This window comes from Limanda limanda, chromosome 8, assembly GCF_963576545.1.
Source record: "Limanda limanda chromosome 8, fLimLim1.1, whole genome shotgun sequence".
NCBI classification, from domain to species: domain Eukaryota; kingdom Metazoa; phylum Chordata; class Actinopteri; order Pleuronectiformes; family Pleuronectidae; genus Limanda; species Limanda limanda.
The window spans coordinates 10,806,888-10,831,909 of NC_083643.1; the positions used below are offsets into that span (position 1 = coordinate 10,806,888).

General features: G+C 40.4%; 1 protein-coding gene across 3 annotated transcripts in view; it reads right to left on the reverse strand.

The window, feature by feature from the left end:
• Positions 1-25,022, reverse strand: part of shank3a (SH3 and multiple ankyrin repeat domains 3a) — a 128,824-nt gene that overhangs the window by 30,116 nt on the left and 73,686 nt on the right. For all 3 annotated transcript variants that reach the window (XM_061076117.1, XM_061076114.1, XM_061076115.1), the window contains exon 13: positions 8,399-8,512. In XM_061076117.1, coding sequence (XP_060932100.1) covers positions 8,399-8,512 — 114 coding nt within the window. The remainder of the gene's footprint in view (positions 1-8,398; positions 8,513-25,022) is intronic.

The following is a 25,022-nucleotide window of genomic DNA, read 5'->3' on the forward strand; positions in this document are numbered from 1 at the left end:
GTAGATCGATCGTTCTGCCTTCACGACTGTTACAACTCTGTCTATTCTGCTACACAGCACTGGCACATCTGACACCATGACTTGACAACAGTCCATATTTTTTACTTTACAACTCCCGCCCTAAGACTTTCACCAGGAAGTTATACCTTAACCGTGACACTTGTCTGTCTCTTGGAGCTGGGCCTGGTATCACTCTCATCCTCACCTAGAGACTAAAAGCACTTAAAGCTAAATGTCAATCCTAGTTTTAGACTTCCTGGACGAGTACCATAGAAAACTGTCCTATTCCATTTCAGCTTCCAGCGTATATTTCACATCACTGCTTCCTTTCTTACTCCTCCTCTGACTCAGAATTGGTTGGTTTGTTGAAGAGCCTTCAGAAAGCTTGTTGTTTAGGTGTAAGTGTCAGAGGCAGAGACCAACGCCTATAAATACTTCCGCTCTGTCAAAGTGGAAGAAGCCTTGAATAATTCAGTCAAATTCAGAAAACAAGAAGAAACTGCTCTACAGGCTCTTCAAATACTGGGATTGTTTATCATGACACGCCTTTGAGTTGAGGTCAAGACAAGCGAAGTTGCACTAAGACAAACAAATACATATTCAAGGAAAGGAAAGAGAGCAGGAGAGTATAAGTGTTCAGCACAGGAACAACTGTATCAGTATCAGTAGCTGAATTGAATGAACTGAACTATCAATGTCACTGATTAATTCAGTAGCCTTATGTGTTCCTTTACCGGCGACTGTCACTGTCAGCTCAGCTGTATGAGAGTATATTACTTTATGTTTAAAAATATTGTGGTGGTCAATTGGCAAATCATTAACTGTAAAGTGACACCATCCTGAGGTTCTTCCAATCTTACTGATAAGCTTGTTGATATCCGACCTGAGCCTGATGGCTGCGGACAGGTCAAGCTGTTGTTCGGTACGGTTACGTTGGCGAAGGATCCGACACAAATGTCTCTCTCTGACAGTTGGTTAGGTTTGGACAGATACGTGCTTCTAACTGATGTGCCTTGGAAAATCATGGTTGCTATTCTTGAAGACAAAATAACTAAATTGTCAGTTACAATCTTGAACTGAAAACAAAAGTTTTCTGAGCTGCTCAGGAAAGTGGGAAAGTGATGCTGGTAGACAATGGAGAGAAGGAGAGTGAAACAGTTGTAAACGTTGGTGATAAATCATGCTCAGTCTCTGCTGAGTAAGTTGCTCTGTGGGTTATGACATGTTGTGATGTGACATCCCACAGCAGTTATAGTTTTCAGTCAGGCTGGTCAAACTGTAAACAAAATGATTTGACCAAATGTGTTGACAGCATACTGGAGAAAACGACTGCTGCAGGTAAGTATAGTGAGCAAGAGCAGCCACGATGCTGTGAAATAGACTTCACTTTGAGACAAATGTAGAAAACCTGCCCATGTGTATATGTGCTTGTTTTTGTGTACGTGTGTGTGTGTGAGAGTGTATGTGACCTTCTGTCATCCAATGCGGCACCTGTCAGAAGTGATATGTCTCTGCTCCTCTGTGAGACCTGATACAGCTTTGATTCATTGTTCAAATATCATTGCCATCTATTATGATTTGATACGGCTCTGTCCTCCAGAGAGGGAAAGAGGGAGGGAGGGAGGAAAGGAGGGAAAGGAGGGAGAGAGAGAGAGAGAGAGAGAGAGAGAGAGAGAGAGAGAGATATGGCGAGCGATAGCTCAACACACTCCACTGACTCCTGATGAAAAGTATCAGATAGTGGCCATCACTCTGCTGCGAACAAACAAACGACAAGTACACACACACACAAAAACACACACTAACACCTTGAGATGTGTCACTGTAGGACACTTACTGTGGATTTTTTTTTTTTTTTACAGGGTTAAACAGCAGACCTCCTCTTGAACTGGCCCTCTGTAATGCTGACTCAGCTAAACCTTAATACCAGAGACATGTCTTTCAACCCGTAAGCCATACTCACTATCTCTTTCTCATGAGATGGATTAGTTGGCTCTGCTAATTTAACTGCTGACTCCACATGGAGTATAGACAATAACCGAAGTGTGTGCATGTGTATAAACATGTGCACGTAAAAAAAGGCCAGAGAAAGTCAATTTGCATGCCCATACGCAGACACTGCTCTGTGGTGTCAGCATTTGCATACTCACTCGGCATTTTACAAGTCACCACTAGAGAGTAACTGACTAAACACACTATCAATGTGATTTGCAGTCTTGGCCCGTACGTACAAACTGATGGCTCCATGAGAGAACTTAACTGAGAGTAGTTTCTTACTAAAAGGTAAATGCATTTCTGTTTCCTTTATTTTTACGAGTTTGCTCAGTTTAATCTTTGAAAACTGTGAAAGTACCAACTGAATAAATCTGAACAACAGGACATAAAATGCAGAATCGCTGCTACAATAAAGAGATAAAGTGACAGTTGGTGCACAAGCAGGCTTGATGAGGAATGAGGACACGCTGGATCAAAACTATATCTGATATTTCTATGAAATGATCGACTCAGGATTTTTCATTTCACCACATCACAGAATCAGTCTTCAACTTTCTAGTTTTGTGAATCAAATAGCATACATCATACATAAAATATAATGAAAATACATAATATTGAAAAATCACAATGAGTTTAAGCCTGTACATTCAACGCAATGCATTAAATGTATTCTCATTTCCCAGCTCCTGTTGAGGTGCCACTGAGTTCAGCCACCCTTAAGCCTCAAGCCTGCACGCTTTCTAAGAATATGTAGAATAAGAGGGGAGAAATAAAAAATATTTCCAGTCTCCTCCAGAGTAAACAAAGAGAAAAGGTGTGATAAAAAAGAAGCAGGTTTTATCAACATGTTATCAGTGTGACTGGCCTTCCATGAAAATATAAATATTTGTTATGTAAGAGAAGGTTGAAGACTGGGCCTGTACTAAAAAGGCTGATAAAAAGACAAACTGAAAAAAATGTTAACTAACAACGATCACTAGATAAAAATGTACCGGCTACGAAGACACAAATCAAATATTAACTTGCAGTATATACAATATGTATTATTTGACTATAGCTCTTCTATTTCTAGCATCCACACAGCTGCCTGTGAGAATATCTTCTTTTATCTGTTCCTTTGACCAAATTCCCCAAGAGCACTCTTCTCCCTGAGTGATATGACTCATTGATTAATACGTTAATATTGTCACAAGCCTTTGTATGAATGTCCTCTGTTGTTGCATGTGTTCACTTGAAACAGAATGGCTTTCTGATTAAAAAGCCCCACAGAATGTGGCTATTACAACATTCTTACTCTTCCCATGTCAAGAAAATCTCTGACTAATGTTTCAATAGCATAGCGTACATTAGGCTTAAATTGTACAAACTACAAAATACAGCTCTCAGTATCCCTTATGAGGTGACAATGTTCGAAGAAGTTCAAAATAAATATTGTGCAATTTATTGAGAAAGTGCCAACAAATAGAAATACAATTTAACAGGCTCAGATAATGACTGAGATCCATCTTCATAGCAGTAAAACTACTGACCTTGCACCCCGGACATGAGCGGGGAAGAACCAAACTACAAAGAAGCCCACACAGAAACTACGCTTGTTAGCTTCACAGGTTTGTCCAGATGACTTCCTATATGATCCCTCACCAATCCATTACACCATCTTCCCATCCCTCCTTACCACTGTCCTCCACCGTAACCCTCCGACTTTGCTCTGCCCATGTCAGTCTCAGCTGCCGCAGCAACACTGATGTTTGAGCATTCTAGAGGAGTGCAGACACACTCCAAAACTTCTTAATGGGCAGGCTAAAAATAGCCCAGGCTGGATCTGACTGGGCTGATTCATGCGGCTGTGAGTCATTCAACTGTGCCGCGGTGTGAGGGGAGCGGGTGAACGAGCACAAAGAGAAAAGAAATAAAAGTTTGCACGCTTGTTAAGATATCAAACCATTGAGAAATCAAGCATTGCTTATCCCATCACATAGAAAAATTACACATTATTCTGCTCTGTTCGTGTGTGTGTGTGTGTGTGTGGGAAGGTCCTATAAGGACATCTGTGGCTGCAGGGGACTCAAAGTAAAAAAGGAGGGCTGATATAATGGAATCTAGGGCTGGTAAAAATCTTTCATTTAACATTTGGTAGAATTATTTTTTTTATCAGGAGGCTAACAGCGTGAGGGGGTGGGGTCTTTCGTTTGGGGGGGCCTGTATGATCCCGACAGAATGTAGATTAACAGACCTACTGCTGAAAATGAGTGGCCGCTGGCAATATGGTAGCATCATTAGCAAGAGAAGAGCAGTTAATACTCACATCATTATCCCCTCCATTGCCATGAGTAAACATTTTCCATTAACCCCCACATACAGGGAAGCAGCATGTGTGCAGTGTGTTTGTGAGAGCGGCAGTGAGATGTTCGCCGGGTGAGTACAGATGTTCAGGTTCAATTCAAAGATTTAAACAGCTTTTTAGAATCATAATGGACTCTCAGTAGTATGAGGGGCACAGTGATACTGTTATTTTTTTAAACAGTAAACTGATTTATAAAAACTCTACACCTCCCCAACACTAGCGCATATCAGCCATTTGCCCACAGCAGTGTTAACCACCGCATCACTCATTGTGCTCTTAATGAATTCAATCAATGGCCTTTGCTTTTTGCCCTCATTTTCCCCATCAGCCGCTCGTGCCCCCTTCTTTCCCATTTCTCCTCCCTGTGACAGCTACACTTTGCATCTGTCTTTCCTCCCTCCCTCTGTCCCCTCGAGCAGCAGCGGAAGATGAACTGCTGGCTGCAGGTAGCTCCGGCCGTGCCGAGAGAGAGAGAGAGCGAGAGAGAGAAGAGCAGCGTAGTGACAGATAACAGCCGAGAGAGTCGGTGACCTCGTTCATATGGTCACCTGCTTCCTTTCTCTTTCACTCTCTGTCCTCTTTTGCTCGCTAGCCGCCTTCCCCTATCCCCACTTGCTGCCCCAACACCGAAACCGCTTTTTTCATCACCTAATATTTTTGTTTTTTCCCTTTTCTATCATTGCTCTTTCAAACCTGGCAGGGAGGAGAGGAAATAGATGAAGGCAAAACTGAGATAAAGAGAAATAGCACTTTCAGAATCATGACTTATGGGCGGTGTACAGTGGCAGAGGGGGGAGAGAGCCGGGGGGGAGGAGGGGAGAGAGAGAGAGAGAGAGAGAGAGAGAGAGAGAGAGAGAGAGAGAGAGAGAGAGAGAGAGAGAGAGAGAGAGAGAGAGAGAGAGAGAGAGAGAGAGAGAGAGAGAGAGAGAGAGAGAGAGAGAGAGAGAGCGCAGTAGTATTTGGGTTACTTAATTGTTGACAGGGCTGTCTTTCCTGCTTCACTAGGCTGAGACATTTTGCCCTGTCAGTGATGCCTCAGTGGTTGCTTTTAGATAAACAACTGTGTGTGTTTCAGTGTGTGTCAAGAGTGTCTGTTGTGTAGTCCTGTGCTATTTTGCCTCTGTATCACTGCTGATTAATCTATAGATGAGCATGGGATTAGCTTTAAAATGCCTTACACAGAGTTATAATCAATCACCTTTCACCAAAAAAACAATAGTACTTGAAGTTTTCAATTTGAAATGTATTTCTGATTAGAATGGTTTGGGGGTGGACTATTTCTATATTAAAGTCAAATTCCCCTAATTTGATTGGACCAGTAAAAGAAGAGATGGCGTACTGAAAAAAGAGCTATATTGAGTTTCCTGCCATTCTTTGTCATATGTCATTAAAACATATCTCTTCATAGTATTCCTTGGTTCTATATGATGCAAGCCACCTAAAATTGCATCCGATTGAATTACCTATTTAGAATAACGTCCCAGAGTTTATTGGGAATTAGCAAAATAAGAGAAACAATTAAACAGGACTTTAGATTAAAAAAGATCTAACCAACTGTAAAACCAGCAAAAGGTCCCACTGTAAAGGTGCCTGGTGGTCTGGATGGTGAATTAAGAGCCTCTTTAATCGTAGTGAGAATAAATGTATGTTGATTACAACTTCCTAGTTTAATATCCAAGTGGAACAACACCACGTTGTGTTGGAGATGCAGGACAGAGGAAACACAAAACGCTTTTTTTATTCTGGAGAAAAGGATATGAGGTTCGGAATTTTTCAGGATTTATGAGTGAGTGCAGCCAATATCAGGCCCATCTCACTCCACTCGCTCTATTTCTCTCTACCTCTCTGGAAGACACGCTCCGCCGTCTCCACTTTGCTGTCCTTTAGAGTATGCTCCACCATCCGTCTCCCTCACTATCTGGCCCTTTCTTTCCTACCTTCCCCTATCTTTTTCTCACAATGCATTTAAATGGAGTATTTAGAGATTCTGGCCTTTCTCATCTCTTCACACCTACTCTGGGGTAACCTCAATCGCTCAACAACCCTTTAAAAAGGGAAAATGCCCCAATTGCTCCAGAAATAGTTCTCAGGAGATGCATGAGAAACACACAAGGAACAGAGAGATATTTATGACAAACTTATCCTTGTCCTATGTCTGATATATTGTATGTGCTCGCTGGAAAATTTCCCATCTCTGCAAACTTTTTCGCACAGTGACCAGATGTTTTTCATTACGGCAGTTTTTGATGCTGCACTGAATTTAAATCCAGTGTGAGTGCTGCACATGTTGGTGAACTGAGACCACAGCGAAGAAATGTGCCATCTGCTAATTAAACAACAGTCTAAACGGGGATGTGGTCACATTAATCTGATGTACTCCCGATGGTTTACACAGGGTTTCATTCAAAGCTGTCGTAGCTGCATGGATGGAAGATTCATCATGGTCAGCAAACATTTGTAATATGGAAGATAATCCACCAAAAATAGCTCCTTAAAATGTTTAATATCTTTAAACAGAACTAAAGCGTTTATACTCTTTTATTGGTTAAAGTGGTATTAATTTGTTTGCTTACTAGATGGTTGGTTGCAGGACTATATGGGATCAGTTGTGAAGTAGTGTTTAACGACCCAATGATAGAAGACATCAGCAAACAAATTTCAACGGCAGCAATTCATGTTGTGATTTTTTCCTTTTTGTCTCAAGGTTAAAAAAAGTAAATCAAAATACATCAACTAATCTACAAATGAAATTACGTATTGATTTCTCATTTGGAAAATAATCATGTTTAATAAGCCATGGTGCATTTCGGTCAATACTCTATGTGAATTATTGGGCAAAGGAAAAGAAGCTCCCTTTTCTTAAGAGTGCAAACTATTACATGGTTGCTTTCTTCTCATTAAACATCTTTAATTCAAGTTCAGGCTCATTCTAAGGCAGCTCTTCACAGACTTAGAGAACAAACTGATGTTGAACTTCATGAGAGTAAATGAAATGTAAATAATCCTTGAATGCATCATATCCCATATTGATAATAGGTAAACATAATTATTTAACTGTGCAATCTTCCACACCAACTTGAACTGTGTCATAAGTCTCTAGATTTTCGTAAGTGAATATAAGCAAGGCAGGTGAAAGCGTATAATGAAATGTTAATATGACATTTTACTAGCAGTTCGCTATTACATTTGCTAAATATGTCCCTTGATTGCTGAACCCGTGGACATATTTTTAGCAAAAGCTAAACTGCTCGACCTTTCCAGTGCGCCTGCATATGATTAAGCACTAATTAAGTGTCCCATTTAGAAACAGCTGGTTGTCAACATAACAAGTCAAATGTCAACTATTGAAGAAGGAAAGTCTAGTCTCTAAGGACTGTCAGTAAATCCTGACTGTCACTTGTGAGTATTTGAGAGGGCTCAGTGTTAGGCAGTGTTTAGGCAACCTATCTACATTGACTATCTTGTTAAAACAGGAATACACTGATCAGTCACAATATTAAAACGTTACATTTAAAGCCTCCCAAAATAGAGTCGAGGACGCACACTTTAAGTGTATACAGTAAGTTGTCATGTACATACATATCAATGGTCTGAGGTGAGTTGTGTGCCAAACACAGTTCTTGTCATTCCCATTCCCAATTTAATTCCCATATCATTTAATCCTTAATCGAAATTCCTCATTCAAATCAATATTTAAATTTTGATGGCAGCAGGTGGTAGCAGCGGGGGGAGCCATAGCTACTGTGTCATTGCAATGACACAGCTGGTTAATTTGAAAATATTAAATATAAATAAATTTGAAAAGTAAGAATGATCAGCAAAATAAGGTAGAATAAGAATAAATAGTTCATGTTTCTCAATAAACTTACAGAAAATGTTTCCTTATTTAAGGAACTTAAATTCTCTGAGACAAAAACATTAATCTTTTAATATATTAACGTTTCTCACTCATTTAATGAGAAATTCAAAGAGCAGATGTTATGATACAATGGGGAGAGCTATGGGACTATAACTTTGCTTTTCAGCACCATGGACAGAGCTATGCAACACAGTACTTACCCAGCCGAGGGTCAAACTGCCTCATCTGAACTTCTTCCACACAGTCTGCTGGAAACCATCCGGTCCTTCCTTTAACCGTGCCCTCCCAGAAACCTCCTTCTCCGATACTCAGCACTGACAGACAGAGGAAGAGAATGGGAGGGAGTTAATTCACTCAAATGTTGTCATAAAATAAACCTAGCTGCTTTCAAGGTGAGCCTGTGGATCAACCTTGTGCATCCAAAAGAGTCTTGGAGAAAATACAAAAAAGGACAAAGGGCCATTACTGTAGCAGAGGGAGGTGTTAAGGTCTTTATGTTCTAGGTTGATAAATAAAAGAGGAATGTGCAGTCAGGGAGAGGGAAGGTGACAAGAGTGAGGGAGAGTGAAAGATTCAATTTTATAAATACAGAAACACAAAGTTTACTGATACAGTAAAATTGGTCTGGAACTAATTTACCTTCCTGAAGTACTTGAGGAATAAGGTTAAATTCTTTCATTTAATAATTTGAAGACAGAGATATAAAATCAAGAGAATGTGAACAGAAAGTAGAAGTATTGCCTCCACCAAACGGTCCAGTTGCAGTTCACATCCATGTTTGTCCCGACATTATATATGTAGTTCAGAGAAATTCAATAAAAAGGTGCAGTATTAAGTGTTTTTTTTGGGCAAAATGAAACAAATCATTTACATTACGACCACAAAAATCTGTAACTCTGTGTCGATGAGAAGAAATTCCTTTGAGGTGTTCCCGAGATCCAAAAACACAATGCCATAAATAAAAAAGAGGTAGAAAAGGGCTGAAGGGAAGAAACATGTCCTCTAAGTTTATGAGAGATGAATGTAGAGTTGATATTGATCTTCCCTGCTGGACTGAGCCAGCGTGGTCACACTGTTATACCAACACAATAACACACACTCCTCAGATATCACCAGCTGGAACTGAAGCCTTGCTTGAGCGAGTCCCTCTTCTAAACCGGTTGCTAGGATACGACAGTATGATGTTGCAGCCAGCAGACATCCTGCTAAATCATGTCGTCTACTTCCTCCAAACTACATTCTACTCTGGGATGGGGAAATGTCACAGTGATGTAACCTGGAGGACTACGAGGAGCAACCAGCTGGACTTCATCTTGTGACACAATACCATTCATTCACATGGTTCCTCGCTGTAGAACACATTGTTTTGTCAGGGACTTACTGCTCTTTGCCCCATATCCTAAATCACCTAAAAGTTAAGTCCATCTACGTCCTGTTCAGTGACACTCATATAGAAACAGGCCACAGCGGCAGAGCGTGTTTCTTTATCTCTGCCTTGGAGATTATGTTTTCAACTGTGTTTGTTTGTTGTTAGCAGGATTAAAAAAAAAATACTCTGTACATGGTAAGAACCCAATAAATGTTCAAATGTTGTTTAATAAGGGGACTCTTGAGCCTTGGAGATATGGACTCTAGTTTCATTGTGTGATCAGTCATTTTTAAATGAACCCTAAAACATTCCTTTCACAACATAGATTTCGTCCTGCCTTCTTCTCTCCGAGCATATTATATAATTAAAGCCTAAATGTTGGGCCAAAGTAAAACATTTACTGGCTTTCATTTTTAAAGCATTTCCTTAAAGTGGCTTTCCCAAGTAAATAAGTCATCCTTCCAAATTGTTCCTCACGTTACTGCTAAAGAACAACTAACTTTGACTACTAAATATCAAAGTTAGCTTGCCCCATAATGATAAAATTACAATATTTACTCGCAAACCGAGCTAACAACTAGAAAGCTCAGCCAGGCTGAACATATAGTCCACTAGCTTAGAGAGGAGAGTGTGGGGGGGAGTACGGCTGTTTATTGACTCGCTGCAGTAAAAAAAACATGACACTCAGCACACAGAGGATACGTGAACTGATCCCTCTCTGATCTCAGCTTAACTCAACTTTACCCTGCCTGTCTCTTGAGAAAAGACACCCTCAATTTTTTTTCCCCCATTATTTTTTTACTGTTGTCTTTTTTTACTATACACAACTTTTCCATCTCTGTTTTTTTGAACGATTTCTCTGTAATTGTATACTCCCCTTCTTTGTCTCTGTGTTTTGTTTTCCAATTGACCGAAATGAAAGAAAAGGTGAGATCTCTGATTGAGAATCTAGGCTCACCTCGATCTCGTCCCTCATCCCCCTCATGTCTAATCAATTTCTGGTCCCTGACACTATTATCCAACAAAATGGACAGAAAAACACTATTTTACAGACTACGATATACAGTATACATACATCTGTTCATCATGGAGGTTTTTCCACATACACGTACATATGTTCATACAAATATCCTCTCTAGTGGAGTTCATATCTCCACAATGACCCAACAGTCCCCCTATGAACCCCAAAAACATTAGCACAAAATTACAGAAACAAACATAGATATAATACTCCTAAACATACCGGATTGTTTTATCAAGCTCCATGAATTAAATCGAGAAATGTGGAAAATCTTGTCATTAAAAAGGAATTGAGAAGAAATTCATTGATCCCCTCCAGGATCTGGATCAGAACCAAACAGTTTTTTCTGACCCATACCACATCCTTCCCTCTTAATTTTCATCTTCCATCAACACTCTTAAGAAGTTCTCAATCAAATAGCTAAGATTGACATTTTTGCTAAATTACAGCGTTAAGTTATACCATATATTCAAAATACATCTGTTCGTGAAGGTCAAATACTATGACTCTCAGTTATTGGCTCTACTTTATATCTGGCACAAACTAAACAACAGCCACACACACTCCATTATAGCCTACACAGCAAAAACGCATGCACATGCAGTATGTCCGTGAGTCCCCTGCTGCACGAGTAGTCTATATACCTGACACTGCTACTCTGTTTTGGTGCTTGCCAGCACTTTGTTGGCATGACAACTGTCCCTGTGCTGAATCAGATGTGGGCTCACAGGAGCCAAGTGGCAGGAAGGAACTCAAACAGTGCATGTCTGTGCACTTACGAGGATTTACAATATGTGCGCCATGATGATGTTTTTTTCCAAGCAGACCATTTTGGGACCACTGCCATGTGGACAGCTACGTAATAGATTGTAGTGGAAAAGGGGCTAAGAAGTTGTTGAAAAGTTTATGATAACAGTAATGTCTCAAGAAGAACTAGAAGCCTCATGGTTGTGAATGTGAACTCTCATTGAGAGGGAGAATTTGTGAGGAAATTACTTGCTGGGGAGCTGAGAACACCCGACAAAGTAAAATTTTTCTAAAGTGTCAGTTTCTTTCAAAGAAAGAAGGACAAGTGATATGGCTCAGGATATTGAGGAGAAAAAAAAACAAGTTTGGCCAATAAAGTATATTTTGAAATCTGCATTTCCCCCTTGAGAGGGAAAAGGTTGCCCACCTCTGCTGTAGTTGGATCCTGGTATTTGATGGGGGTGTTCTAGATTCAAAAGAGTAGAGTTCTGATTGAGAAGGACAGGCAAGGTCTGTTCGAATTGAAGGTGCTAATTGACACAGAAAGATTATTTCAAAATTTACATTTCCGAGTTTTGGAAAATATGAGAGGAGCTCAAAATACGAGGTCAAAATGAAGAATGTAGTTAAATATTTAATGGATGCCTCCTGGACAAATTTTTACGATGAGATGTACAGCTTTCATCTTGGAAAATAAATACATTAATCTGCAGTAGGCAGGAGTCAATTTCATGCATATCATGGAGATAAAACGTTTTTAAGAAGAGCTGCTTCAATGCAAAAAATAAACTGCATTCCCCCCCTCTCTGTTCCCTCTATAGAGATCTATTGGGGCTTGACTAAACAGCAGTTCACCACATAAAGCAATCAACACCTCAGCTGGACACCAGATTTTCTTTCTGCTGCACAATCAGGCCTATTTCGACTCAGTCACTAAGTAGAGACCTACCAAACTGATTCATAATCACCTCCACAGGCACACCATACGCTTACACACACACACACACACACACGCACACGCACACACGCACGCACGTTTGTTTATGCATTGAACAGTTTATCATTTGTATGAAAGCAGGAGAATACTCGATAAATTGTCATCTCCTTTAGTAATTGTTGACAGTTTCTGTATTTTTCCGCACACTGACATCCACCAACATCTGCGCATACATGTAAACTAGGGCTGTCAGTTTAACGCGTTATTAACGGCGTTAACGCAAACCCATTTTAACGCCGTCAATTTTTTTAACTCGAGTTAAAGCAGAGCTGCAGCTGCAGCTTCAGTATCTGTGTTCGCCTCCAGTCTGACCTGCTCTCGCTTTTTGTTTTAATATTTCGCCACCTAAAATATATATTTTAAAGCTATTGTAGCGTCCCACAGGACACGGAACTTCTTCGTGGTTTAGTAACTGGTATTTTCCTCTACACGAACATGTGCACCTCTCGCTGTTACTCCGTCTCTCGCAGACATCAACACTTCACTTCCTCATTGATCCCCGATCCCCCCATCCTATTGGTCCAAACAGTCACATGTCCCACCCAGACCCCTTCACTGACTGTCAGACATCAGAGCGCTCCTTCAACAGTGTTTTACTGAGCATACGTCAAAACCAAACATAAACATAAACCCAGTCCGTTACACTATTAGGCTGCAGCTATATGTTTTTATTTATTTAAAAATAGGGTACTTCTTATTTCATACATTTTCCACAAATAAGGGGAGGACTCAAATAGCCCTACAAAGTTCTGTGTTTCATTTATTTCAAAGTAGGCCGACACCTGCCTGTGTATTTTGTTTGTTTGTTATTTGTTGCTTGTCTGTTTGAGTAGCTAGCTTAAAAGCAAAGAAGTAGTAGGCTTACCTTTTATTGGTAACCTAACTGTTATGGTTCATTGTTTCTGAAATAAGAGGACTGACTGCTATGTTCACAGCAAACTTGAAAAAAAGAAAATATTAAGCCATGGTTTAACTGCACTATAGGCTGAGTCCTTGTTTACCTGATATGTGCACTTTATAATTTTATTTTGTACCGCCCTGTTTTTCAATAATATAAAACATTTGCATAAAGCAAGCCAATCCACTTTTCCATGTTGATAAGAGCATTAAAGGGACTCTTACCTTTGTTGCATTTGAGAATTACAGCACATTCAAATCATCCCGCCTTCCTCCAATGCCCCACCCCCTCGTTCCCATCCGCGGTGTTTTTTTGAAGAAACTTTATTTACAAGCAGACTTAGAACCTACTGCCTCCGCGCACGCACGTGAGTTTTTGTTTACCAAAGCAATGGATTCGGATTCAGAAGCACCGGTAAGTTATATACATTTACATTCACATATGATGACGGGCCCGAATGCGCCACAAGAAGCAGACGGAAAACCTGCATGTCCATGCAGCAAACAGACAGGTCTGTCGGCCAATAAGGTCCTTCGGTCCGAAGAATTTTATTGGTTGAAGTTTTCACTAAATATTATGAGAGTGAAATAATTGTTTGTTTTTACTCCTGGTGGGTCTGTCTTGCATTTTAGAGTGTCATTACCTTATTAATACCAATTTAACCTTATCCAAAAAAAGTGTAAAAATGCATCAAAGGTAAGAGTCCCTTTAAAACGAAAGTAAAATTATGGAAAAATAATAAATGAAGGAACATTCAGAATAGATACAAATTTGCGATTAATCGCGAGTTAACTATGACAAAATGCGATTAATCGCGATTAAATATTTTAATCGTTTGACAGCTCTAATGTAAACACATTTTTATCTTTAACAATTAAACCCAAACTGCTCCGGTTTACTGTAGACCAACTCTTCTCTGACTCTGTATAACCTACTCTATTGTAAGACCTCACAGAAAGTCACAGCACGTTTCCAGCAGTAGACTGTACATCATCCCACTGGGCCATTAAAGTGGAATTCTCAGGCTATATAGAAATAACATACAAAAAGGCATGAAACTGTAACCAGAGAGGAGAAAATCACAATAGAGAGACATAGAACATGGAACAAAGGGAGAGAGTGTGAGGGAAAGCGTCTTGCATTCAGCAATGAAAAAGAGACGAGAGCCAACTAAAGAGACACAAGCTGATACAGGAAGAGAGCTGGGCTTTGACAAGTGCCTTGTTATTCATGACTGTCCAAGAAGTCTGCTGTCTGGTGAAAAGTCTGGTACAGTATTGTTCTCTTTCTCCACCTCTCTAGAGTGTGTTTGTGTGTGTGTGTGTGTGTGCTACTCCTGAGTTTTGCCCTTGGTTAAGTCAGTCACGACTCCTGGTTTAAAAATAGCATCAGTGAGGATGCAGAACTATTTATACCCTTCACACACCCTGCCCACAAGCTTCAATGCATCTGTGCTCGAGAGCGTGAGTGTGTGTGAGACGGCCGATTCAGCTCATTTTAATTCTTATTTTGCTTCTCTCTGCTTTGAGCTGAGTCATTCATTTTTCTTCTTCCTCCTCCCACCGTCTTTGTTTCTCACTCAAACAGGATGAGGGTAACTTCCATGAATGAATGAGTGACAGCACACACACACACACACACACACACACACACACACACACACACACACACACACACACACACACACACACACACACACACACACACACACACACACACACACACACACACACACACACACACACACACACACACACACACACACACCTTCATTTTATCAGGTACACCAGCCTAACATTAGGAGGAGTTGATTTGACTGGATGTTAGAATCAGAGACAGTTTTGCATTTTACACAGGATTTCATCATCATCTTTAGCTTGGTGTTCCTGAGTATATATGTTCACAGGTAACAGTGCGTCACACTCCTGTACTCTGCAGAAACAAAAAAAATAAAAGTTGCAACTGTGCTGAGAGAGGCTGATGGCGTTCTGCCACTGATGCACTCACACTGATTCAAACAGAGAAGCCACGGAGGACTTGCCAAACCAAAATACAGCTTGATTTCCATAAAATGCCCTGGTAGGACTTTTGCTCAGTGGATTTGCTGTAAAAAAAACACAGGAACACTGTGCACTTCTGATGGTTCTATTAGTAAATCATGTAATGGAGGTGACTACTTAGTTCGCCTATTAATTCTCAACTGCTGAAGCAAGTGTGCTGCTTCATGGTAAAATTATGTTCAGATGTTCCCCTTTTCCCGCTAGGTGCTGTGTTGAATTCTTAATGCCTTTTCAAAAAAAATATGTCACTCGCCTTTTAATTTTCTACATCTCCACTTAACTGTGGTCTTCAGGCATACATACATTTGGGCAGTTTCATATCCAACTGTATATGTTCCTCAGCTACACACATTCCCAATTCTGCTCCCTGCTGTTCACTCAACACCCGCTGCTCTGCTTCTCGGCTTCCTATGTGTTTCTTTAGTGCAATGAGTAATTAAACACTATAGTGCAGAGATGCTAGCGTATGTTAGGCCTGGAGTTAAACATAATAAAGATGAATATTCAGGTGAATATTTCAGATTATACCTGTGCTCCTGACCTCTGGGTCAGCTCCATTGTGGGGATTTCCCTATTCTGTTAAACGTTGTGTTTTCCTCTAAAGAAATCATGCATCTTTTTGCATTCCATGTACATAAGGTGGAATATGATGTGAAATATGGTCTTTACTCCAGGTTTTCTGAATAAAGACAGTATATTACTCTGCCTATACAGCTATGTGAGTGTATGTGCATTAGCATGCAACAAAGTGTTTGAAGAGGAGTGTGGAGAGGATTCCAATAACCAAAGTAGAGCTGTTATTAGATTTGGATCTGTGCACTCTTTATTAAACCTTGGTTCAATTCAGTATCGTAGACAGAGCGAGTGAGCTGCATCTTTATGAAACAAGAGGGACACAACACGCCCTGCTCTGCAGCAGTGATGTTCATGATTAGTTATAATATATGAATCAAAGAATATATGCATGGCTGAGCCCAGCCACCCAACAGAAATGGCTCATTTCACTGGCATCTATCCACATTCTCATTACTTCTGTCACTACTCAAAGCTCATGACCAACTGAGGGCCAGAGCGTAGATCTACTGGTAAATTGAAAACGTTGCCTTCTGGCTCAGCTTTACCAAAACAGTCTGGTACAGAGCCTGCATTACTGCTGATGCTGCATAAATCTCCATCCATCTCCCCCATGATTGTCCCCTCACTTGTGGAAAACACCCTGAGACACTTAAACTACTTAAGGCAGCAATCTCAACCAAGAGATTGCAATTCACATTTTTACAGCAAAAAAACACAGCTTCAACCTTGGGGTCTCTGCCTCTCATTCCTACTGCATTCCCCTTTTGCTGCCTGCTAAAGCCAATAGAACCAGATCATCTGCAAAAAGCAGGGACACAAAATCAGGCCCTCTCGTCAACCTAGCAGTGTCTTGAAATCCTGTCCATGGAAATACAATAGAATTGGTGACAAGGGGCAACCAAAAGGGTGAGTGGACTCCAGACTATATAGAAGAGTGAATGAAGTAGAGAGCCAATAAATAAGAAGGAAGCGGGACAGTCACACCGCTGAAATATGTGCCGTGGTTTGATGTGTGTTCGTCCTTCCAGGACTTCTTCTGCCTGTAAGAGGACAAGGGAGTGGTGCAGTCTCTGGCTCATCAGTATGAGAGAGAGAGAGAGAGAGAGAGAGAGAGAGAGAGAGAGAGAGAGAGAGAGAGAGAGAGAGAGAGAGAGAGAGAGAGAGTGAGACACAGAGAGAGAGAGAGAGAGAGAGAGAGAGAGAGAGAGAGAGAGAGAGAGAGAGAGACAGAGAGAGAGAGAGAGAGAGACAGGGAAAGAGAGTAAAAGATATGAAATAGTCAAATTTAAGAAAAAAATCTTTTAACAAATGCTTTTTTGTGAATGACAGTCGAGTCAGAAGAGGGAGGAGAGGAAGAGAGCTACAGAAAAGAGAAAGCAAGGAGGGTGGGAGTGATGTAAATTATAGTGGGAGGGGGGAGGAGGAGGAAGAGGGGTGGTGGAGGAAAACTCCAAGGCTGACTCAGAGGGATCCCTCTTCTCTTCTCTCTGGGCTCAGGGGAGCTGCATGACATTCTCCTTTCATTTCATTGCTTTTTATTGCATCTCTCTTCTATTTGTTCTTCTGTATCAATCCTAAGGTGGAGAAAAAAATAAAACAGGCAACCCAATATTTAAACTCTGTCTTGGCTCCAGTTTCTTTTCTTACTCCAGGGCAAAATCCCAGATGATGCATAAAAAAAGAGGCAAACTGTATTAAATATAATGTAAAATGTGCATGAACACACATGTGCATCATCATACACTGATATGATATAAAATAACTTATACTATTACCTGGTACACAGACTCGCAAAGAACAAGAGCAAATATTGGAGCCGTTCATCAGATTCAGTTGATTGATTAGCTGTAGACCAACCATTGATTGTCCTTTGTCTGTAAATAGATTAGTGAAAGTTTTCCGTTGACTCATTAATCTCACAATCGTTATATTTACCCGTCAGAGTGACACATAAATGATTGTGTTTATACTGTAATAAATTAACATGTTTTAATCAGTTGACCAGCTCAGATTAACACAAAACATTATTCTATATTATCACAAATATAAAATAAATGCTGCTGACTGAAACTGCACATATGAGCTGGGTGTGTAAGTAGTCATTGAATTCGAGGACATTTATTACAGTGCTACTATTGTTTTTAATGTCAAACAAGATTCTGCCTGTATTTGGACGAGGTCGAGACGCAAGCTTTTTCCAAACTTTAAAAGCTAAAAGCTACTCTTCCTGACACCAACGACTAAGGACATGACCTTTACACGTGCATGTTCACACCCCCGACTGCAAAGTAGGTTGTCACTGTGCAGGACAGAAAATGCCTGTTGCTAACAACCATCTGGAGTCATTCCGTCAGTTCAGCTCTGTCCTCACCTTCAACCAGTGTGTGTCACATTGTACATGATAGAGTGATTGTAAGTCAAAGGAATATCAGTGTTACTGTTGAATATGTATCTGCATCAGTCGATGGCTCCTGTTTGTGAAGCCGTGTTCCTGTTCATGTTTATTCATAAACTGATTAACTCTGCAACTGCTGTTTCTGCTGTATTTGTAATTAGCATTTTGTTTGAGGCTACATCTCAGTAAATTAGATGTAGATTAGATTAGTCAAGCATGGGTTTTAATTTGAGATAATCCTGCATGGCACATCCATGTTTGGAATGCACAATGAAAAAAAAGAGTGTAATAGGAGAACAGGTGGTATGTTCATCAGGGGTGGGCTAGGTGTGTGGGCGGGACTTTACATCCCGCTGCCAATCTGATTGGACAGCTACAAGGTTAGCTGTGACATCAATGTCCTTGCCTTAGGCTCACGACCCTGTCCAATATCAATAATAGCCTTACACACACACACACGCACGCACACACGTTTCTAAACTTGTAAGGACAATCATTAGACATAATGCCCAAGCCCCTCACCCTTACAGTAATTCGTTAGAGATACAAGCTGAGCGGAAGAAACACCAACTCAATCTACAATTCAGTCGTTTGAAAGACATTGGATAAAACTGTTGCAGTAAATCTCTTTAATTAGGGAATGTCATGTCTTGTGATTTTCTCCGTCCTTGAAGTCTCTGCTGAACCCTGTCATCTTCACCACTCCGCCCTCTTCCTGGCCCCCAGTAATAAGATTATTCCCTTGAACTGAGTAAAACTATCACAATCCTGGGATTTCATAGACAGCACTCAGCAGTCAGGGGGAACTTGGGTTGGTGGAACATTTGCATGTAGAGAGTCATGCACTGTCATTAAATTACCTAATTTTGTCAAAGCAAATGGCACAAAAAGACGTACAAAATGAATGTCAACCTTGTAATTGCTCAAGTCAACTAACTCTCAAAAGTTGCAATTTTCAGCATGTCGACAGTTAGCACAGAGGTTGCTAGCTCATTGTTTCCTGGAGCAAAGAGACTTTAAACCAACCAAAAGCGGGAAAACGGAATGTCGCCTAGAACTGGCACCCGATGGCAGGCTTACACCCACAGTCTACAACTGGTGAGTCACACAGATAGACAGAACATGTCGGTTTTCTCAGCCTTCTTGCTTTTCATTATTGATGGTTGGAAAGTTTTGGCACTAATTCGAAGTGAATGGACAGGCTACGAAACAGAGTGAAATCATTCCACAAGGTACAAACAGCTGTTTCTACCAGCCTCCCCACTCCAACAGAGTGGGGGAGTTTTGCTCAGCACATAGGGTGGTCCACACAATCATGTTGGCTGTTGGAAAAGATCATGCACATCAAACAAACCTTTGAAGTTGTGAAAGTCCTCACAGCTATGATGTCAAACACAAATTTGTCCACACAACCATAGGAAGAAATTTGTGTAAACACACAAACAGAGCCTGGCACATTATGAATGACCAATGAGTGAAATCTGCCAATAACTGACTAGCCTCAGGTTCTATACTGTGATAACAATTTCCCCTGGGTATCATGGGACACACACACAAACACACAAACACATACATACAATGCTGAATATTATTGCGGTCTCTCAGGCTTTTCAACTGTGGGCTGATGTGCATGGGAACAGTGCTTTTGAAGTGAAATGCATTTCATTCAGTTTTCCTGTGGTTGCATTTTTCACATCTATAGTTAAAACATTTAGTTTCTAACCTGTGATAAATTATAATTTCTCTGTACAAATTACATTAATATGCTTTTGAGAAATAGATCACAGATACGTTTTAAAGGTTTTCCATCATTATTTCATATTTCCATCTTGGGGACACATCACACAAGTAAGTGTGACTTATTCAGTCTCTGGAAATATAAATCTTGGTTATCACAGGTATTGTGTATTGACTGCATAAATTATCAAAAAGTAAAGCATCTGTACATAAATGTATATTGTGTGTGAATGTCTTCATAATCTAAAGAAAGAAAGAGAGAGGAGTGAAATAAAGAAAGAGAGAGAGAGAGAGAGAGAGAGAGAGAGAGAGAGAGAGAGAGAGAGAGAGAGAGAGAGAGAGAGAGAGAGAGAGAGAGAGACACAGTTCTTCCATATGCGACTTGGATATTAGGACAGCTGGTTGTTGAATACTTGACGGATGCTGTTTATCTAACTTGTGGGAGGCAATTACTTACAATGTGCTGCACAAAGACAAACACACACGAAGATAGCACACAGGCAGACCTCAACATTCACAAATTTGCACACGAGCAGGCACCACATACACAAAATAATAAGAGAACAGCTCTAACTTGCACACTGAGAAACACACATTTATACGCACACACAGAACACTTCCTACAAGACAGACAGGATGTCTAATTAATTCTTCCTAAGCTCACTGTGGGAAGTTAACAGTGATATTTAGTCTAAATTCAACACTAAGCACACAGGCTATCTTTCAAGCGGATCTGCATGCAAAACATGAAGAGAAAATGAAGAAGCTTTTCTGATAATCATGGACAAAAATATGCACGTAAAGAAATATTGTTACTGAGAACCAAATGGACGTTTTGATACTCAATAAAGGCACAGTTTAATTATTTAATATTTCAGTCTTCAAACTAGTCAGAGCTGAGTTGCACTTTGCACCTGTTGCTTGGTTACAAACACATGCATAAGCATTTTTTGTCTAAACAATAGCAAGCCTTGTAGTGAAAAATATGATGTTTTGTGCTCCGTTTCATTTATACAATCTCCAAGCGCTTGGCCTTGTTCAAAAACACATGTACACATCAATGAACATATGGAGCTATTGTGAGAGAGAAACTGTGCACAGGAAGAGAAGCATACATTAAGACAATGGTTTGAATAGAAAGCTTTTCAGACATTTAGTATACCAATATTAATAAATGGCTGAGCTATATTGTGTCTGTTCCCAGAGATCGTAAACACATGTTGCTTTCTATGTCTGTGCAAAGATAGACCTGGAATAATCCATTAAAACCCAGCATATGTACGTTATGTGTTTTTGTGTCTGAATAGCTAGTCCAGGTATCCTCCAGTGCCCATAGCAGCGTTAATATTCTGCACACACTGGGTTTGGCCAAACCCCATTAATCATGTTTGTGAATGTCTAATCTCAACGTTACTTGCTCTGGTTTCATTTTCATGGCTGTCTGCAAGATTTATAATGGCGTTCAGAGAAGGTGGATGTGTGTGTGTGTGTGTGTGTGCAATAATACACTGTTATAGAGGCATGTTCTTAGATGTGTCACCTTGTTGAAGAGAAAAATATCCTGAATATGCAGTTAAAGCTCCGAGAGCCTTGAGAGGGGGCAGCATGTCGACACACAGGACACATGCGTTTGTGTTCCTTTGTGCGTTGTGGTTATATCTGCGAATGTGTTGTTTTCTGTGTGTGGCTCTAAATGTGTTAGGTTATAGTGGCGTGTGTCCTTGTTGGTTACCATGGTGACAATAAATGGCCTTTTAAAAGATGTCCATCCAGATGATGAGATCAGATTACATCAATGAAGAGAAAGAGCAGAACACAGGGGTGACTGTAGAAGTGGGATGCAAGGGGGTGGGACCCGTGGACCTGTTAATGGAGTGTACCAAAGTGATCATCTCTCACACACACACAGTTCATACAGTTATCCTTGTTAGGACACTGCATTGACTTTCACCCATAGAGAACAGCCTAATCTAAACCTTGTCCCTAATTGTTACAGTGACCAGCTCATGTCGAAACCAAACCTTAACCTAACCTTACCCGGGAATAGAAATTGTCCTAAAAAGGTAACAAATACGACTACACACACGCCCCACGATACCAAATGCATAATTGTTTTGTGGTCCAGTGGCAGTGGATGAGCAAGCAGGGAAAAACATACCGGAAAGTGTGCTTGAAGAGCTGGATGTTTGTCTAGAGAAGACGAAGGCTGTCTGGAGACATTGGGCCTTATTCACTACTATTTGATTTTGAGAAGTTTTCTAACAAAAACTACAGATTTGTTTGCATTTGTCTTCTTATATTGATGAATACCATGTGTTTGTAAGTTGAAAGCAAGTGTCAGTATTTCTTAATTAGCCAGGTCAATGCCCTGCCAATGCACATATGAGGGCATGAGACTGAAGAGCCGTGGGCTCACAGAAATAACAGTAACTGAAAAAATAATTTAGGAATCTATGAATGATTGAACAAAAATCTAAAGACGGCGCCGCACCAAACTCAAACTTTTAAGAAAGTTGTTATATTTCTTAGTTTAGCGGTGAACATAACATACCACATAAGCGCAACATGGAATGCAGCTGCACGTTTAGTGAAAAGCTTTATCGGGAGAAAGTTGCATAATTGAAGTAAAATAAAAAGTTTGATCTAAGATTTGAAGTCAAAGTAAATGTCGTCAAACACAGAAGAGAGAGGGGAAGGGAAAAGGAAGGTGCTGAGTTTTCTGAGTGAGAGCAGCACATCATTGGAAACTCAGCACTGCAGGTGAATCCTCAGCTGAGCATCTGTGGATACTCGACCTGAGCCTGACGGAAACCACTGGGACTGGACATGCTGGGCCATCTTCAGACAAAGTAATTTGAATAATATACGGGTTCAGGTCCACTTGTTTGACACAGGGAGCACTGCATCCACAGACCTGGGTGCTGTGCGGTTGCATCTCCTGAGCCATCTCCCGTCTCAGATCAGAATTAACAGTGTGTGTTGATTCTGTTCTTACATAAGAACAGATCCCAGGTAAGAAAACATCGGTGAATGTCAGAATTTTCGTAAAAACTGGACGTGGGTTTTAAGAAGAAATTTCTTCTTAACAACAGTTGGTGCATGAGGCCCATTGATCTCAGACAGCAGAGCAATAGACTGACAATCAAAGCGTGAAGACTAGGAGTTTTTCAAAGCAATACTTCATAATGGATAAAACACAAGACTCTGGGGACATTTATTTAGTCACTAAAACCAAAACAACCATTTAAGATCCATCTACTGGGTATACTGGGTAAAGTACACTGGGGTTATAAGCTATGTACATCTATCAATGCTAGTCAAGTGAATATGAAGGATGACAAAGCAGAAGAATTAAAGCCTTACTTACACTTACACATTATCTCAGTCTCAAGTGGTCTTTTTATTTCCTCTCACTGCTCAATATTGTGAAAATCATTGGTTGATATCACTAGAGGGAACACAAGACTGCAACAATAACATGATTTTCTTGTGGTAGCAGAATAATAAATAATTAGGTCTCCTTAATGATTTACTGTTTTAACCACTTTGCCATCCTTCTTTCAAGAGCTAAAAAGGAAGGTATTAATTTTACCTTCATCTTCATGATCATCATTAACGTCATTCATGTAATCTTCATCGTCCTCATTGCACAGGATGTCAACTATAGGGCATTAGATGAATTAATGCATAACTTATAAAAGAGGTAATTTAATTGTTCTTTCAATTTAAAAAAAAATGTTTTAATAATTTTATATTTACAAAAGGCTTGGCTACACACACACATTTGACCAGGAACTTGCTACCGCTCTTCTGCTGAGAGACACAGTATGTCTCCCATTAGAACAAAATCAATGGTGTTCATTAAACTACACAGTGTGACACATCTTTCTCTGTGTGGCATACAATACTCCCTGCCTCAACAGGCCACCGGTTGGATCTGCTAACAGGAGGGCTAATAAACAGTTATGCTAAGATATACATGTACTACCACACACATCTCGCTCACACAGAAACAACCACAAAAACAAACAGACATTTAAGAAGGATTTACCCAGTCTTATCTCATCATACAGATGCTCCTCTGGGTGTGAGGTCATCAACAGAAAGACAGAGATGAGGGGAAAAGTGACTTCATGTTTCAGGCAAGTGTGGGTGTCAGGTAAAGTGAATCATAAACATATTTCAAGCATCAGAGTTAGCCTGAGGGCACAGACAGCATTGCTGATTTCTTCACACGCATTCACATACGCACACACATGAACTGGTTTTGACCTCAATCAACATCCCTGAAGGTGATGGAGGTTCTGATTTGTTTGTCACCTTTATCAGGAGGATAAGCCAGGAAAAGATAAAGAAATATATTTTTTTACACTCTCTTTCATTTGCCTTACCTCCTCTTGTCCTCCATTGCAAATGAGCCCTATTACTGTTAGCAACTCATCCATTTATGAATGCAGATTAGATCAAATGCATTATGTATCAAACCAACGGTCATCCATCCCTTCAGGAAGTGGCCTCTCAAGCCTTGCCTCTCTGTACCAGTGGGGGTGGGTCACTCCCTGATAGAACTACATGCACTACAGAGAGTTTGGTTATCAAAACAAATCCTTTCCATAGAACCTTAACAACCCAGTAGACTTCAGAAATGTTCTTCTCACTTCATATCCCAGGACTACAGAAGCATAGTAAATGCAACAGAGTCTTGGTTTGATGGTCAGTAATGCATAACATTGCCAGATGGTTTACTTGGCCAGGCCTGGGCGCTGGCAGTCATGCAACCGTAAGCTGGTTTCCTGCCTGACCAACATGAAAGAACTGCAAAACCTTAGTGGCAGGGGTATGGATTTGGCTGCACCAACATAAAAGCCAGTGACAGCAGATCCATACAGTAGATGGAGGCATGCAGTTGAGTCATCACATTTCTGATAACATTTGTGTCAACAACAGCATACATCACAATTTCAGACAATGCCACCTCATTCAGATTTGTTCGACAAAAACATTAGTCTGATTTGTTTGGTCTA